The sequence below is a fragment of the Lygodium microphyllum genome, chromosome 25, assembly GCF_053477565.2.
Source record: "Lygodium microphyllum isolate KBCC chromosome 25, Lygodium_microphyllum_v1.1.10, whole genome shotgun sequence".
NCBI classification, from domain to species: domain Eukaryota; kingdom Viridiplantae; phylum Streptophyta; class Polypodiopsida; order Schizaeales; family Lygodiaceae; genus Lygodium; species Lygodium microphyllum.
Window position 1 is genome coordinate 59,824,394 of NC_141159.1, and position 15,781 is coordinate 59,840,174.

At 41.5% G+C, this 15,781-nt stretch overlaps 1 protein-coding gene across 4 annotated transcripts in view; it reads left to right on the top strand.

The window, feature by feature from the left end:
- LOC148014274 (uncharacterized) overlaps nucleotides 1–15,781 on the top strand; it is a 65,104-nt gene that overhangs the window by 24,189 nt on the left and 25,134 nt on the right. For all 4 annotated transcript variants that reach the window (XM_087666370.1, XM_087666369.1, XM_087666372.1 and 1 more), the window contains exons 9-12: nucleotides 3,276–3,434; nucleotides 7,163–7,321; nucleotides 11,051–11,209; nucleotides 14,939–15,097. In XM_087666370.1, coding sequence (XP_087522496.1) covers nucleotides 3,276–3,434; nucleotides 7,163–7,321; nucleotides 11,051–11,209; nucleotides 14,939–15,097 — 636 coding nt within the window. The remainder of the gene's footprint in view (nucleotides 1–3,275; nucleotides 3,435–7,162; nucleotides 7,322–11,050; nucleotides 11,210–14,938; nucleotides 15,098–15,781) is intronic.

Genomic DNA, 15,781 nt, shown 5'->3' on the forward strand with positions numbered 1-15,781 from the left:
GTTGAGTGCATTTTACAACATACTTCAACTCGTTTTGGAGTCAAATCTGCATGAAGTGAGCAGAAGACATCTCACTTGATGGTAACTTAGATCATAGTGTTAGCAGTCATGTTTGTCATGCACTGTCATCTCCTGCCTATGAGCCTCAGTTTGAGTCAAAAGGGGGCATTAGGAGCTGTGATATGTCTTGTGTTTTGATGGAGGAGGCTGCTCACTCTGGAGCATGCATTTATTTTGTCAATTGGTTTAGGTGTGTTCACTCTGTGCATCAGCCCTAGTCTCCAGATGGCTGCGATATACCACAGGACCTGCCACATCAGCATTTTCAGCAGCAGTCAGTGCTGATCGGTCAGTTTTGACCAGGCCGGCTGCATTTTTCTGCCTCTAGGTTGCTGGTCGGCCAGATTTTGCCTTTTTTGGTTATTTATGGCCAGTGTGGGGCAGATTCATTCTTCTTTTTGGCAGCTATGGGCACATTCAGATTGCCGCATTCTTCCCCATCTCCAGTGAGGACTGCTAGCTGCACACTCTGTCTGCATCAGTGTCAACCATCACAGGTACTGTCATCATTATTCAGCCTGATCCGGTGCCCTCATTGATGCCTTGGGCCTATGTAGGGAGTGATCAGTACTTATTGTATTCAGCTTTCCTACATTGTTCAGTGTAGATTTTTCTTCTCCTTTTGCTATCTCTTCTCCTCTTCTTTTCTCTTTGTGTTTGTGATTCTCTTCCATTGCGCACTCTCACATGGTATCATCGCCTGTACGAGGATATGAAGTTCCAGCTAAAGAGGAGACCATAGTGTTGTTGAAAACTCAAAATTTGGCATGTTGTTCGCTATTGTAAACACAATTTTTTTGCATTTCATAAGGTGCCATCCAAAAAGATGGAACATCTACAACTCTCTTTTTGCAAGTGTTGCTGATTTTCCCTCTATTCGGGCTCTCCTACAGCAAAATGCAGCAACTATGTTTGCAAGTTCTACAAAGATATCTTATCATTGGTTTCAAGGCTTTGATGACTCAAATGAGGAGTATTCATACTCCCTTCGAGCGGTGGCGTGATCATAGCGAAGATTGGAGGTCCTAGCCCTGTTCTGAACGAGAATCCTCTCTTGACTAGTTACACAAATTGGAGCAACTATCTCCTTTCTCCTCTCTTCATGCCTCCCATAGGGTCCATCCTTTTGGCGCTAGGATGTCTATGATGGCTCCATCAGTGCAAGTCCTTATTCTTCCTTCTCTCCCCAAAGAAGATCGTTTGGATCCCAGGATGTCTATGATGGCTCCATTAGTGTAGGTTTTGTAAGGTAGTATGTATTTTTGACACCTTCGATCTTTGGGAGCTTGTTACCTGCCCTATTCCTTGTCCTGTAGAGAATCCCCCCATGGGATCAATGATGGATTGTGTAGCCCTACGGGATTGGCTTAATTTTGAAGCTTAATATTTTCTCTTTATGAGCTTGCTAGATTTTATCCTAGTGCATGTGTGCAGGTTGAAACAGGTAGTAGAAGTGTGGACAAAGCTTACTTCTTTGTACCATTAGAAGATATTTGCCCACCGGATTACTCTTTAGAAGAAACTATGGATGCTCGTTGTTGATGACTCTCCTTCCATAAAAGATCACATCAATAGGTTGAGAGGGATGAGCTTTCCTCCCTTGACAGGATGATATCTTTAAAGGATATGGCCATGATTCTTTTGACTTAGCTACCATCTTTGTAGTATGATGTTTTCTACACTAGCCTTTTTACATCAAGGCCTGACAAACTCTTCTGTGGGAGGAGCTTGCCCTGCTTATCTTGGAGCATGATGACCATCTCAAAGAGGTAGTTAGTAGATTCAACTCCATGAAAGCTTTTATTATTGCAAGGTGGTTCCATACGTAATGTACGGTACAATATAAATACGTATTGTACGTTGTTCCGTATGGATAAATTTTTTAGGTACGCAAAAATATGTATCTACGTTAAAAAATAATAAACAAGAGGACATTTTAGGGTATTTCCCATTGTACATTATGCATATTATCCAAACTACTTGGAGAGACATTACTACACACGATGTACATCATCAAACTCAAGATTCATTAACCAAGTACTAGGCAATTATTGCGTTATATATACATTCTCTACTTATGACCATGACAATTTAAACCTTTAAGCATTAAATATTTAACACATACATAACATTGAATACTAAATAGGGAAAATTGAAATTTGAGATGATCAAACTAACATGGATGAAGTCTATATGATAAAGAGCCAAAACATAACATTGCATCAAATTATGTACAATTGCTAAGTTCTAAGAAGGAACAACCCACAAAGGTGACAAATGTTAAGTCAAGATGGCTCCTAATGGGGCATACATAAATAAAAACACCCAGCTAAAATATACGAAAATGTCTAGATTTGACTTTAGTCACGAGTGCCCACTACCTTGGCTCTAGCAAAACTCATGACCAGAAGAGGACGATGATGAGGCTATAGAGAGCATGTCTCCATCCGCCATGGCATTGCTTGTGCTGTCGAACTCTGGCTCTACCATTCTAGGGCATGTAGCTTGGATGACAACACGTAGATCCTCTTTCTCCTCAATGTGAATGAGACTGCCTCATTTGCACATTGTTGAGGAGTCCGAATGGATAGCTTCCCTTTGCGAATGCCTTTCTATTGAGCACTCTTTAGATCTGCAGCTTCCTCATGTAGTGGAATGCTATAAGCACGTATGCGTGACCTCGTCACACGCCTATCCACCTCCTCCATCTCTCTATAGCGTACGCAAAATCTCTTACTCATCCTTGATATGCTAGTCTTTTTTTGTGATTGGATCATGCACTAACTTTATACATGAGGGATCAACTTGTTCAAGGTGGCAACAAAGTATACATTTGTTGACAATAACGTAAATTTTAAATACGAATATAGAGATATATTGTTTCAAATGTGTAAATAGCTAGCAGTTCATAGTTGCTTGGGTGTCCCCAAGGTGCGGTGGACACCCAGAAGCCTCATATTGGTCTTGCAATATACTAACTTTTCCAATCGAGAAGTGCTAAGGCGATTCCAGATCTTTGTATGGATCAAAGAACAAGCACTCTAAGTGCGCTCACAAGCACCTCTTGAGTAATCTTGCATTTGTAGGTGTCATTGGCTTAATAATTGCCATTGCTACATTTGAGAGAGAGAGAGAGAGAGAGAGAGCGAGCGAGCGAGCGCGCGCTTGCACATCCCTTGATTGTTATGTTTGTTGTTGAATTTGTTCTGCTGCAGTTTCTTATCGTCAGCCCCGTCGTCCCCAATGTGACATCGAGGACGCCTCGAACATCCATGGTTTCTTCTTGCTTCCCCAGCAGCAAAAGCAGCAGCCGCGCTCAAATCAATGCCATCCTCAACCCTCAAGATGACCCCATTGTCAAAGAGGCACTCAAGGTACAGCCCTCCCATGCCATTGGCTCGCCGCCTTCTCTCATAATTCAGTGGTTTAATCAGAGCGTTCTGAACCATAAATTCAACTCATAGCCCTCACAAATTAGTGGTTAACTATGGATTATGCCGTTTCTCTGTTTTGATACACATACAGCATAGCATAATCTTTCTCATTTATATGCATCCAGTGGATTGAAAAAAACCTGAGGTTTTTTTTTGTGTGCTTGTTTCCTATTCTCGTTATATTCTATTTGTCTTTGGAACTGCTATGGAAGAGGTTGCACACTCATGGTAACGTGGTCCATGTTTTTCTTTAGTCATAGCAACAAAAATATTGAGAGATTTGTTTCACAGCCACGGGCTCAATTAGCTTTGAACGGTGAAAAAGCAAGGGTACAGAATCATTTAGTAGCAACAACATAGGCAAGAGGCACTTTCCATTATTGCCTGTCATGTTGAGTGCATTTTACAACATACTTCAACTCGTTTTGCAGTCAAATCTGCATGAAGTGAGCAGAAGACATCTCACTTGATGGTAACTTAGATCATAGTGTTAGCAGTCATGTTTGTCATGCACTGTCATCTCCTGCCTATGAGCCTCAGTTTGAGTCAAAAGGGGGCATTAGGAGCTGTGATATGTCTTGTGTTTTGATGGAGGAGGCTGCTCACTCTGGAGCATGCATTTATTTTGTCAATTGGTTTAGGTGTGTTCACTCTGTGCATCAGCCCTAGTCTCCAGATGGCTGCGATATACCACAGGACCTGCCACATCAGCATTTTCAGCAGCAGTCAGTGCTGATCGGTCAGTTTTGACCAGGCCGGCTGCATTTTTCTGCCTCTAGGTTGCTGGTCGGCCAGATTTTGCCTTTTTTGGTTATTTATGGCCAGTGTGGGGCAGATTCATTCTTCTTTTTGGCAGCTATGGGCACATTCAGATTGCCGCATTCTTCCCCATCTCCAGTGAGGACTGCTAGCTGCACACTCTGTCTGCATCAGTGTCAACCATCACAGGTACTGTCATCATTATTCAGCCTGATCCGGTGCCCTCATTGATGCCTTGGGCCTATGTAGGGAGTGATCAGTACTTATTGTATTCAGCTTTCCTACATTGTTCAGTGTAGATTTTTCTTCTCCTTTTGCTATCTCTTCTCCTCTTCTTTTCTCTTTGTGTTTGTGATTCTCTTCCATTGCGCACTCTCACATGGTATCATCGCCTGTACGAGGATATGAAGTTCCAGCTAAAGAGGAGACCATAGTGTTGTTGAAAACTCAAAATTTGGCATGTTGTTCGCTATTGTAAACACAATTTTTTTGCATTTCATAAGGTGCCATCCAAAAAGATGGAACATCTACAACTCTCTTTTTGCAAGTGTTGCTGATTTTCCCTCTATTCGGGCTCTCCTACAGCAAAATGCAGCAACTATGTTTGCAAGTTCTACAAAGATATCTTATCATTGGTTTCAAGGCTTTGATGACTCAAATGAGGAGTATTCATACTCCCTTCGAGCGGTGGCGTGATCATAGCGAAGATTGGAGGTCCTAGCCCTGTTCTGAACGAGAATCCTCTCTTGACTAGTTACACAAATTGGAGCAACTATCTCCTTTCTCCTCTCTTCATGCCTCCCATAGGGTCCATCCTTTTGGCGCTAGGATGTCTATGATGGCTCCATCAGTGCAAGTCCTTATTCTTCCTTCTCTCCCCAAAGAAGATCGTTTGGATCCCAGGATGTCTATGATGGCTCCATTAGTGTAGGTTTTGTAAGGTAGTATGTATTTTTGACACCTTCGATCTTTGGGAGCTTGTTACCTGCCCTATTCCTTGTCCTGTAGAGAATCCCCCCATGGGATCAATGATGGATTGTGTAGCCCTACGGGATTGGCTTAATTTTGAAGCTTAATATTTTCTCTTTATGAGCTTGCTAGATTTTATCCTAGTGCATGTGTGCAGGTTGAAACAGGTAGTAGAAGTGTGGACAAAGCTTACTTCTTTGTACCATTAGAAGATATTTGCCCACCGGATTACTCTTTAGAAGAAACTATGGATGCTCGTTGTTGATGACTCTCCTTCCATAAAAGATCACATCAATAGGTTGAGAGGGATGAGCTTTCCTCCCTTGACAGGATGATATCTTTAAAGGATATGGCCATGATTCTTTTGACTTAGCTACCATCTTTGTAGTATGATGTTTTCTACACTAGCCTTTTTACATCAAGGCCTGACAAACTCTTCTGTGGGAGGAGCTTGCCCTGCTTATCTTGGAGCATGATGACCATCTCAAAGAGGTAGTTAGTAGATTCAACTCCATGAAAGCTTTTATTATTGCAAGGTGGTTCCATACGTAATGTACGGTACAATATAAATACGTATTGTACGTTGTTCCGTATGGATAAATTTTTTAGGTACGCAAAAATATGTATCTACGTTAAAAAATAATAAACAAGAGGACATTTTAGGGTATTTCCCATTGTACATTATGCATATTATCCAAACTACTTGGAGAGACATTACTACACACGATGTACATCATCAAACTCAAGATTCATTAACCAAGTACTAGGCAATTATTGCGTTATATATACATTCTCTACTTATGACCATGACAATTTAAACCTTTAAGCATTAAATATTTAACACATACATAACATTGAATACTAAATAGGGAAAATTGAAATTTGAGATGATCAAACTAACATGGATGAAGTCTATATGATAAAGAGCCAAAACATAACATTGCATCAAATTATGTACAATTGCTAAGTTCTAAGAAGGAACAACCCACAAAGGTGACAAATGTTAAGTCAAGATGGCTCCTAATGGGGCATACATAAATAAAAACACCCAGCTAAAATATACGAAAATGTCTAGATTTGACTTTAGTCACGAGTGCCCACTACCTTGGCTCTAGCAAAACTCATGACCAGAAGAGGACGATGATGAGGCTATAGAGAGCATGTCTCCATCCGCCATGGCATTGCTTGTGCTGTCGAACTCTGGCTCTACCATTCTAGGGCATGTAGCTTGGATGACAACACGTAGATCCTCTTTCTCCTCAATGTGAATGAGACTGCCTCATTTGCACATTGTTGAGGAGTCCGAATGGATAGCTTCCCTTTGCGAATGCCTTTCTATTGAGCACTCTTTAGATCTGCAGCTTCCTCATGTAGTGGAATGCTATAAGCACGTATGCGTGACCTCGTCACACGCCTATCCACCTCCTCCATCTCTCTATAGCGTACGCAAAATCTCTTACTCATCCTTGATATGCTAGTCTTTTTTTGTGATTGGATCATGCACTAACTTTATACATGAGGGATCAACTTGTTCAAGGTGGCAACAAAGTATACATTTGTTGACAATAACGTAAATTTTAAATACGAATATAGAGATATATTGTTTCAAATGTGTAAATAGCTAGCAGTTCATAGTTGCTTGGGTGTCCCCAAGGTGCGGTGGACACCCAGAAGCCTCATATTGGTCTTGCAATATACTAACTTTTCCAATCGAGAAGTGCTAAGGCGATTCCAGATCTTTGTATGGATCAAAGAACAAGCACTCTAAGTGCGCTCACAAGCACCTATTGAGTAATCTTGCATTTGTAGGTGTCATTGGCTTAATAATTGCCATTGCTACATTTGAGAGAGAGAGAGAGAGAGAGAGAGAGCGAGCGAGCGAGCGCGCGCTTGCACATCCCTTGATTGTTATGTTTGTTGTTGAATTTGTTCTGCTGCAGTTTCTTATCGTCAGCCCCGTCGTCCCCAATGTGACATCGAGGACGCCTCGAACATCCATGGTTTCTTCTTGCTTCCCCAGCAGCAAAAGCAGCGGCCGCGCTCAAATCAATGCCATCCTCAACCCTCAAGATGACCCCATTGTCAAAGAGGCACTCAAGGTACAGCCCTCCCATGCCATTGGCTCGCCGCCTTCTCTCATAATTCAGTGGTTTAATCAGAGCGTTCTGAACCATAAATTCAACTCATAGCCCTCACAAATTAGTGGTTAACTATGGATTATGCCGTTTCTCTGTTTTGATACACATACAGCATAGCATAATCTTTCTCATTTATATGCATTCAGTGGATTGAAAAAAACCTGAGGTTTTTTTTGTGTGCTTGTTTCCTATTCTCGTTATATTCTATTTGTCTTTGGAACTGCTATGGAAGAGGTTGCACACTCATGGTAACGTGGTCCATGTTTTTCTTTAGTCATAGCAACAAAAATATTGAGAGATCTGTTTCACAGCCACGGGCTCAATTAGCTTTGAACGGTGAAAAAGCAAGGGTACAGAATCATTTAGTAGCAACAACATAGGCAAGAGGCACTTTCCATTATTGCCTGTCATGTTGAGTGCATTTTACAACATACTTCAACTCGTTTTGGAGTCAAATCTGCATGAAGTGAGCAGAAGACATCTCACTTGATGGTAACTTAGATCATAGTGTTAGCAGTCATGTTTGTCATGCACTGTCATCTCCTGCCTATGAGCCTTAGTTTGAGTCAAAAGGGGGCATTAGGAGCTGTGATATGTCTTGTGTTTTGATGGAGGAGGCTGCTCACTCTGGAGCATGCATTTATTTTGTCAATTGGTTTAGGTGTGTTCACTCTGTGCATCAGCCCTAGTCTCCAGATGGCTGCGATATACCACAGGACCTGCCACATCAGCATTTTCAGCAGCAGTCAGTGCTGATCGGTCAGTTTTGACCAGGCCGGCTGCATTTTTCTGCCTCTAGGTTGCTGGTCGGCCAGATTTTGCCTTTTTTGGTTATTTATGGCCAGTGTGGGGCAGATTCATTCTTCTTTTTGGCAGCTATGGGCACATTCAGATTGCCGCATTCTTCCCCATCTCCAGTGAGGACTGCTAGCTGCACACTCTGTCTGCATCAGTGTCAACCATCACAGGTACTGTCATCATTATTCAGCCTGATCCGGTGCCCTCATTGATGCCTTGGGCCTATGTAGGGAGTGATCAGTACTTATTGTATTCAGCTTTCCTACATTGTTCAGTGTAGATTTTTCTTCTCCTTTTGCTATCTCTTCTCCTCTTCTTTTCTCTTTGTGTTTGTGATTCTCTTCCATTGCGCACTCTCACATGGTATCATCGCCTGTACGAGGATATGAAGTTCCAGCTAAAGAGGAGACCATAGTGTTGTTGAAAACTCAAAATTTGGCATGTTGTTCGCTATTGTAAACACAATTTTTTTGCATTTCATAAGGTGCCATCCAAAAAGATGGAACATCTACAACTCTCTTTTTGCAAGTGTTGCTGATTTTCCCTCTATTCGGGCTCTCCTACAGCAAAATGCAGCAACTATGTTTGCAAGTTCTACAAAGATATCTTATCATTGGTTTCAAGGCTTTGATGACTCAAATGAGGAGTATTCATACTCCCTTCGAGCGGTGGCGTGATCATAGCGAAGATTGGAGGTCCTAGCCCTGTTCTGAACGAGAATCCTCTCTTGACTAGTTACACAAATTGGAGCAACTATCTCCTTTCTCCTCTCTTCATGCCTCCCATAGGGTCCATCCTTTTGGCGCTAGGATGTCTATGATGGCTCCATCAGTGCAAGTCCTTATTCTTCCTTCTCTCCCCAAAGAAGATCGTTTGGATCCCAGGATGTCTATGATGGCTCCATTAGTGTAGGTTTTGTAAGGTAGTATGTATTTTTGACACCTTCGATCTTTGGGAGCTTGTTACCTGCCCTATTCCTTGTCCTGTAGAGAATCCCCCCATGGGATCAATGATGGATTGTGTAGCCCTACGGGATTGGCTTAATTTTGAAGCTTAATATTTTCTCTTTATGAGCTTGCTAGATTTTATCCTAGTGCATGTGTGCAGGTTGAAACAGGTAGTAGAAGTGTGGACAAAGCTTACTTCTTTGTACCATTAGAAGATATTTGCCCACCGGATTACTCTTTAGAAGAAACTATGGATGCTCGTTGTTGATGACTCTCCTTCCATAAAAGATCACATCAATAGGTTGAGAGGGATGAGCTTTCCTCCCTTGACAGGATGATATCTTTAAAGGATATGGCCATGATTCTTTTGACTTAGCTACCATCTTTGTAGTATGATGTTTTCTACACTAGCCTTTTTACATCAAGGCCTGACAAACTCTTCTGTGGGAGGAGCTTGCCCTGCTTATCTTGGAGCATGATGACCATCTCAAAGAGGTAGTTAGTAGATTCAACTCCATGAAAGCTTTTATTATTGCAAGGTGGTTCCATACGTAATGTACGGTACAATATAAATACGTATTGTACGTTGTTCCGTATGGATAAATTTTTTAGGTACGCAAAAATATGTATCTACGTTAAAAAATAATAAACAAGAGGACATTTTAGGGTATTTCCCATTGTACATTATGCATATTATCCAAACTACTTGGAGAGACATTACTACACACGATGTACATCATCAAACTCAAGATTCATTAACCAAGTACTAGGCAATTATTGCGTTATATATACATTCTCTACTTATGACCATGACAATTTAAACCTTTAAGCATTAAATATTTAACACATACATAACATTGAATACTAAATAGGGAAAATTGAAATTTGAGATGATCAAACTAACATGGATGAAGTCTATATGATAAAGAGCCAAAACATAACATTGCATCAAATTATGTACAATTGCTAAGTTCTAAGAAGGAACAACCCACAAAGGTGACAAATGTTAAGTCAAGATGGCTCCTAATGGGGCATACATAAATAAAAACACCCAGCTAAAATATACGAAAATGTCTAGATTTGACTTTAGTCACGAGTGCCCACTACCTTGGCTCTAGCAAAACTCATGACCAGAAGAGGACGATGATGAGGCTATAGAGAGCATGTCTCCATCCGCCATGGCATTGCTTGTGCTGTCGAACTCTGGCTCTACCATTCTAGGGCATGTAGCTTGGATGACAACACGTAGATCCTCTTTCTCCTCAATGTGAATGAGACTGCCTCATTTGCACATTGTTGAGGAGTCCGAATGGATAGCTTCCCTTTGCGAATGCCTTTCTATTGAGCACTCTTTAGATCTGCAGCTTCCTCATGTAGTGGAATGCTATAAGCACGTATGCGTGACCTCGTCACACGCCTATCCACCTCCTCCATCTCTCTATAGCGTACGCAAAATCTCTTACTCATCCTTGATATGCTAGTCTTTTTTTGTGATTGGATCATGCACTAACTTTATACATGAGGGATCAACTTGTTCAAGGTGGCAACAAAGTATACATTTGTTGACAATAACGTAAATTTTAAATACGAATATAGAGATATATTGTTTCAAATGTGTAAATAGCTAGCAGTTCATAGTTGCTTGGGTGTCCCCAAGGTGCGGTGGACACCCAGAAGCCTCATATTGGTCTTGCAATATACTAACTTTTCCAATCGAGAAGTGCTAAGGCGATTCCAGATCTTTGTATGGATCAAAGAACAAGCACTCTAAGTGCGCTCACAAGCACCTATTGAGTAATCTTGCATTTGTAGGTGTCATTGGCTTAATAATTGCCATTGCTACATTTGAGAGAGAGAGAGAGAGAGAGAGAGAGAGCGAGCGAGCGAGCGCGCGCTTGCACATCCCTTGATTGTTATGTTTGTTGTTGAATTTGTTCTGCTGCAGTTTCTTATCGTCAGCCCCGTCGTCCCCAATGTGACATCGAGGACGCCTCGAACATCCATGGTTTCTTCTTGCTTCCCCAGCAGCAAAGGCAGCGGCCGCGCTCAAATCAATGCCATCCTCAACCCTCAAGATGACCCCATTGTCAAAGAGGCACTCAAGGTACAGCCCTCCCATGCCATTGGCTCGCCGCCTTCTCTCATAATTCAGTGGTTTAATCAGAGCGTTCTGAACCATAAATTCAACTCATAGCCCTCACAAATTAGTGGTTAACTATGGATTATGCCGTTTCTCTGTTTTGATACACATACAGCATAGCATAATCTTTCTCATTTATATGCATTCAGTGGATTGAAAAAAACCTGAGGTTTTTTTTGTGTGCTTGTTTCCTATTCTCGTTATATTCTATTTGTCTTTGGAACTGCTATGGAAGAGGTTGCACACTCATGGTAACGTGGTCCATGTTTTTCTTTAGTCATAGCAACAAAAATATTGAGAGATCTGTTTCACAGCCACGGGCTCAATTAGCTTTGAACGGTGAAAAAGCAAGGGTACAGAATCATTTAGTAGCAACAACATAGGCAAGAGGCACTTTCCATTATTGCCTGTCATGTTGAGTGCATTTTACAACATACTTCAACTCGTTTTGGAGTCAAATCTGCATGAAGTGAGCAGAAGACATCTCACTTGATGGTAACTTAGATCATAGTGTTAGCAGTCATGTTTGTCATGCACTGTCATCTCCTGCCTATGAGCCTCAGTTTGAGTCAAAAGGGGGCATTAGGAGCTGTGATATGTCTTGTGTTTTGATGGAGGAGGCTGCTCACTGTGGAGCATGCATTTATTTTGTCAATTGGTTTAGGTGTGTTCACTCTGTGCATCAGCCCTAGTCTCCAGATGGCTGCGATATACCACAGGACCTGCCACATCAGCATTTTCAGCAGCAGTCAGTGCTGATCGGTCAGTTTTGACCAGGCCGGCTGCATTTTTCTGCCTCTAGGTTGCTGGTCGGCCAGATTTTGCCTTTTTTGGTTATTTATGGCCAGTGTGGGGCAGATTCATTCTTCTTTTTGGCAGCTATGGGCACATTCAGATTGCCGCATTCTTCCCCATCTCCAGTGAGGACTGCTAGCTGCACACTCTGTCTGCATCAGTGTCAACCATCACAGGTACTGTCATCATTATTCAGCCTGATCCGGTGCCCTCATTGATGCCTTGGGCCTATGTAGGGAGTGATCAGTACTTATTGTATTCAGCTTTCCTACATTGTTCAGTGTAGATTTTTCTTCTCCTTTTGCTATCTCTTCTCCTCTTCTTTTCTCTTTGTGTTTGTGATTCTCTTCCATTGCGCACTCTCACATGGTATCATCGCCTGTACGAGGATATGAAGTTCCAGCTAAAGAGGAGACCATAGTGTTGTTGAAAACTCAAAATTTGGCATGTTGTTCGCTATTGTAAACACAATTTTTTTGCATTTCATAAGGTGCCATCCAAAAAGATGGAACATCTACAACTCTCTTTTTGCAAGTGTTGCTGATTTTCCCTCTATTCGGGCTCTCCTACAGCAAAATGCAGCAACTATGTTTGCAAGTTCTACAAAGATATCTTATCATTGGTTTCAAGGCTTTGATGACTCAAATGAGGAGTATTCATACTCCCTTCGAGCGGTGGCGTGATCATAGCGAAGATTGGAGGTCCTAGCCCTGTTCTGAACGAGAATCCTCTCTTGACTAGTTACACAAATTGGAGCAACTATCTCCTTTCTCCTCTCTTCATGCCTCCCATAGGGTCCATCCTTTTGGCGCTAGGATGTCTATGATGGCTCCATCAGTGCAAGTCCTTATTCTTCCTTCTCTCCCCAAAGAAGATCGTTTGGATCCCAGGATGTCTATGATGGCTCCATTAGTGTAGGTTTTGTAAGGTAGTATGTATTTTTGACACCTTCGATCTTTGGGAGCTTGTTACCTGCCCTATTCCTTGTCCTGTAGAGAATCCCCCCATGGGATCAATGATGGATTGTGTAGCCCTACGGGATTGGCTTAATTTTGAAGCTTAATATTTTCTCTTTATGAGCTTGCTAGATTTTATCCTAGTGCATGTGTGCAGGTTGAAACAGGTAGTAGAAGTGTGGACAAAGCTTACTTCTTTGTACCATTAGAAGATATTTGCCCACCGGATTACTCTTTAGAAGAAACTATGGATGCTCGTTGTTGATGACTCTCCTTCCATAAAAGATCACATCAATAGGTTGAGAGGGATGAGCTTTCCTCCCTTGACAGGATGATATCTTTAAAGGATATGGCCATGATTCTTTTGACTTAGCTACCATCTTTGTAGTATGATGTTTTCTACACTAGCCTTTTTACATCAAGGCCTGACAAACTCTTCTGTGGGAGGAGCTTGCCCTGCTTATCTTGGAGCATGATGACCATCTCAAAGAGGTAGTTAGTAGATTCAACTCCATGAAAGCTTTTATTATTGCAAGGTGGTTTCATACGTAATGTACGGTACAATATAAATACGTATTGTACGTTGTTCCGTATGGATAAATTTTTTAGGTACGCAAAAATATGTATCTACGTTAAAAAATAATAAACAAGAGGACATTTTAGGGTATTTCCCATTGTACATTATGCATATTATCCAAACTACTTGGAGAGACATTACTACACACGATGTACATCATCAAACTCAAGATTCATTAACCAAGTACTAGGCAATTATTGCGTTATATATACATTCTCTACTTATGACCATGACAATTTAAACCTTTAAGCATTAAATATTTAACACATACATAACATTGAATACTAAATAGGGAAAATTGAAATTTGAGATGATCAAACTAACATGGATGAAGTCTATATGATAAAGAGCCAAAACATAACATTGCATCAAATTATGTACAATTGCTAAGTTCTAAGAAAGAACAACCCACAAAGGTGACAAATGTTAAGTCAAGATGGCTCCTAATGGGGCATACATAAATAAAAACACCCAGCTAAAATATACGAAAATGTCTAGATTTGACTTTAGTCACGAGTGCCCACTACCTTGGCTCTAGCAAAACTCATGACCAGAAGAGGACGATGATGAGGCTATAGAGAGCATGTCTCCATCCGCCATGGCATTGCTTGTGCTGTCGAACTCTGGCTCTACCATTCTAGGGCATGTAGCTTGGATGACAACACGTAGATCCTCTTTCTCCTCAATGTGAATGAGACTGCCTCATTTGCACATTGTTGAGGAGTCCGAATGGATAGCTTCCCTTTGCGAATGCCTTTCTATTGAGCACTCTTTAGATCTGCAGCTTCCTCATGTAGTGGAATGCTATAAGCACGTATGCGTGACCTCGTCACACGCCTATCCACCTCCTCCATCTCTCTATAGCGTACGCAAAATCTCTTACTCATCCTTGATATGCTAGTCTTTTTTTGTGATTGGATCATGCACTAACTTTATACATGAGGGATCAACTTGTTCAAGGTGGCAACAAAGTATACATTTGTTGACAATAACGTAAATTTTAAATACGAATATAGAGATATATTGTTTCAAATGTGTAAATAGCTAGCAGTTCATAGTTGCTTGGGTGTCCCCAAGGTGCGGTGGACACCCAGAAGCCTCATATTGGTCTTGCAATATACTAACTTTTCCAATCGAGAAGTGCTAAGGCGATTCCAGATCTTTGTATGGATCAAAGAACAAGCACTCTAAGTGCGCTCACAAGCACCTATTGAGTAATCTTGCATTTGTAGGTGTCATTGGCTTAATAATTGCCATTGCTACATTTGAGAGAGAGAGAGAGAGAGAGAGAGAGAGCGAGCGAGCGAGCGCGCGCTTGCACATCCCTTGATTGTTATGTTTGTTGTTGAATTTGTTCTGCTGCAGTTTCTTATCGTCAGCCCCGTCGTCCCCAATGTGACATCGAGGACGCCTCGAACATCCATGGTTTCTTCTTGCTTCCCCAGCAGCAAAAGCAGCGGCCGCGCTCAAATCAATGCCATCCTCAACCCTCAAGATGACCCCATTGTCAAAGAGGCACTCAAGGTACAGCCCTCCCATGCCATTGGCTCGCCGCCTTCTCTCATAATTCAGTGGTTTAATCAGAGCGTTCTGAACCATAAATTCAACTCATAGCCCTCACAAATTAGTGGTTAACTATGGATTATGCCGTTTCTCTGTTTTGATACACATACAGCATAGCATAATCTTTCTCATTTATATGCATTCAGTGGATTGAAAAAAACCTGAGGTTTTTTTTGTGTGCTTGTTTCCTATTCTCGTTATATTCTATTTGTCTTTGGAACTGCTATGGAAGAGGTTGCACACTCATGGTAACGTGGTCCATGTTTTTCTTTAGTCATAGCAACAAAAATATTGAGAGATCTGTTTCACAGCCACGGTCTCAATTAGCTTTGAACGGTGAAAAAGCAAGGGTACAGAATCATTTAGTAGCAACAACATAGGCAAGAGGCACTTTCCATTATTGCCTGTCATGTTGAGTGCATTTTACAACATACTTCAACTCGTTTTGCAGTCAAATCTGCATGAAGTGAGCAGAAGACATCTCACTTGATGGTAACTTAGATCATAGTGTTAGCAGTCATGTTTGTCATGCACTGTCATCTCCTGCCTATGAGCCTCAGTTTGAGTCAAAAGGGGGCATTAGGAGCTGTGATATGTCTTGTGTTTTGATGGAGGAGGCTGCTCACTCTGGAGCATGCATTTATT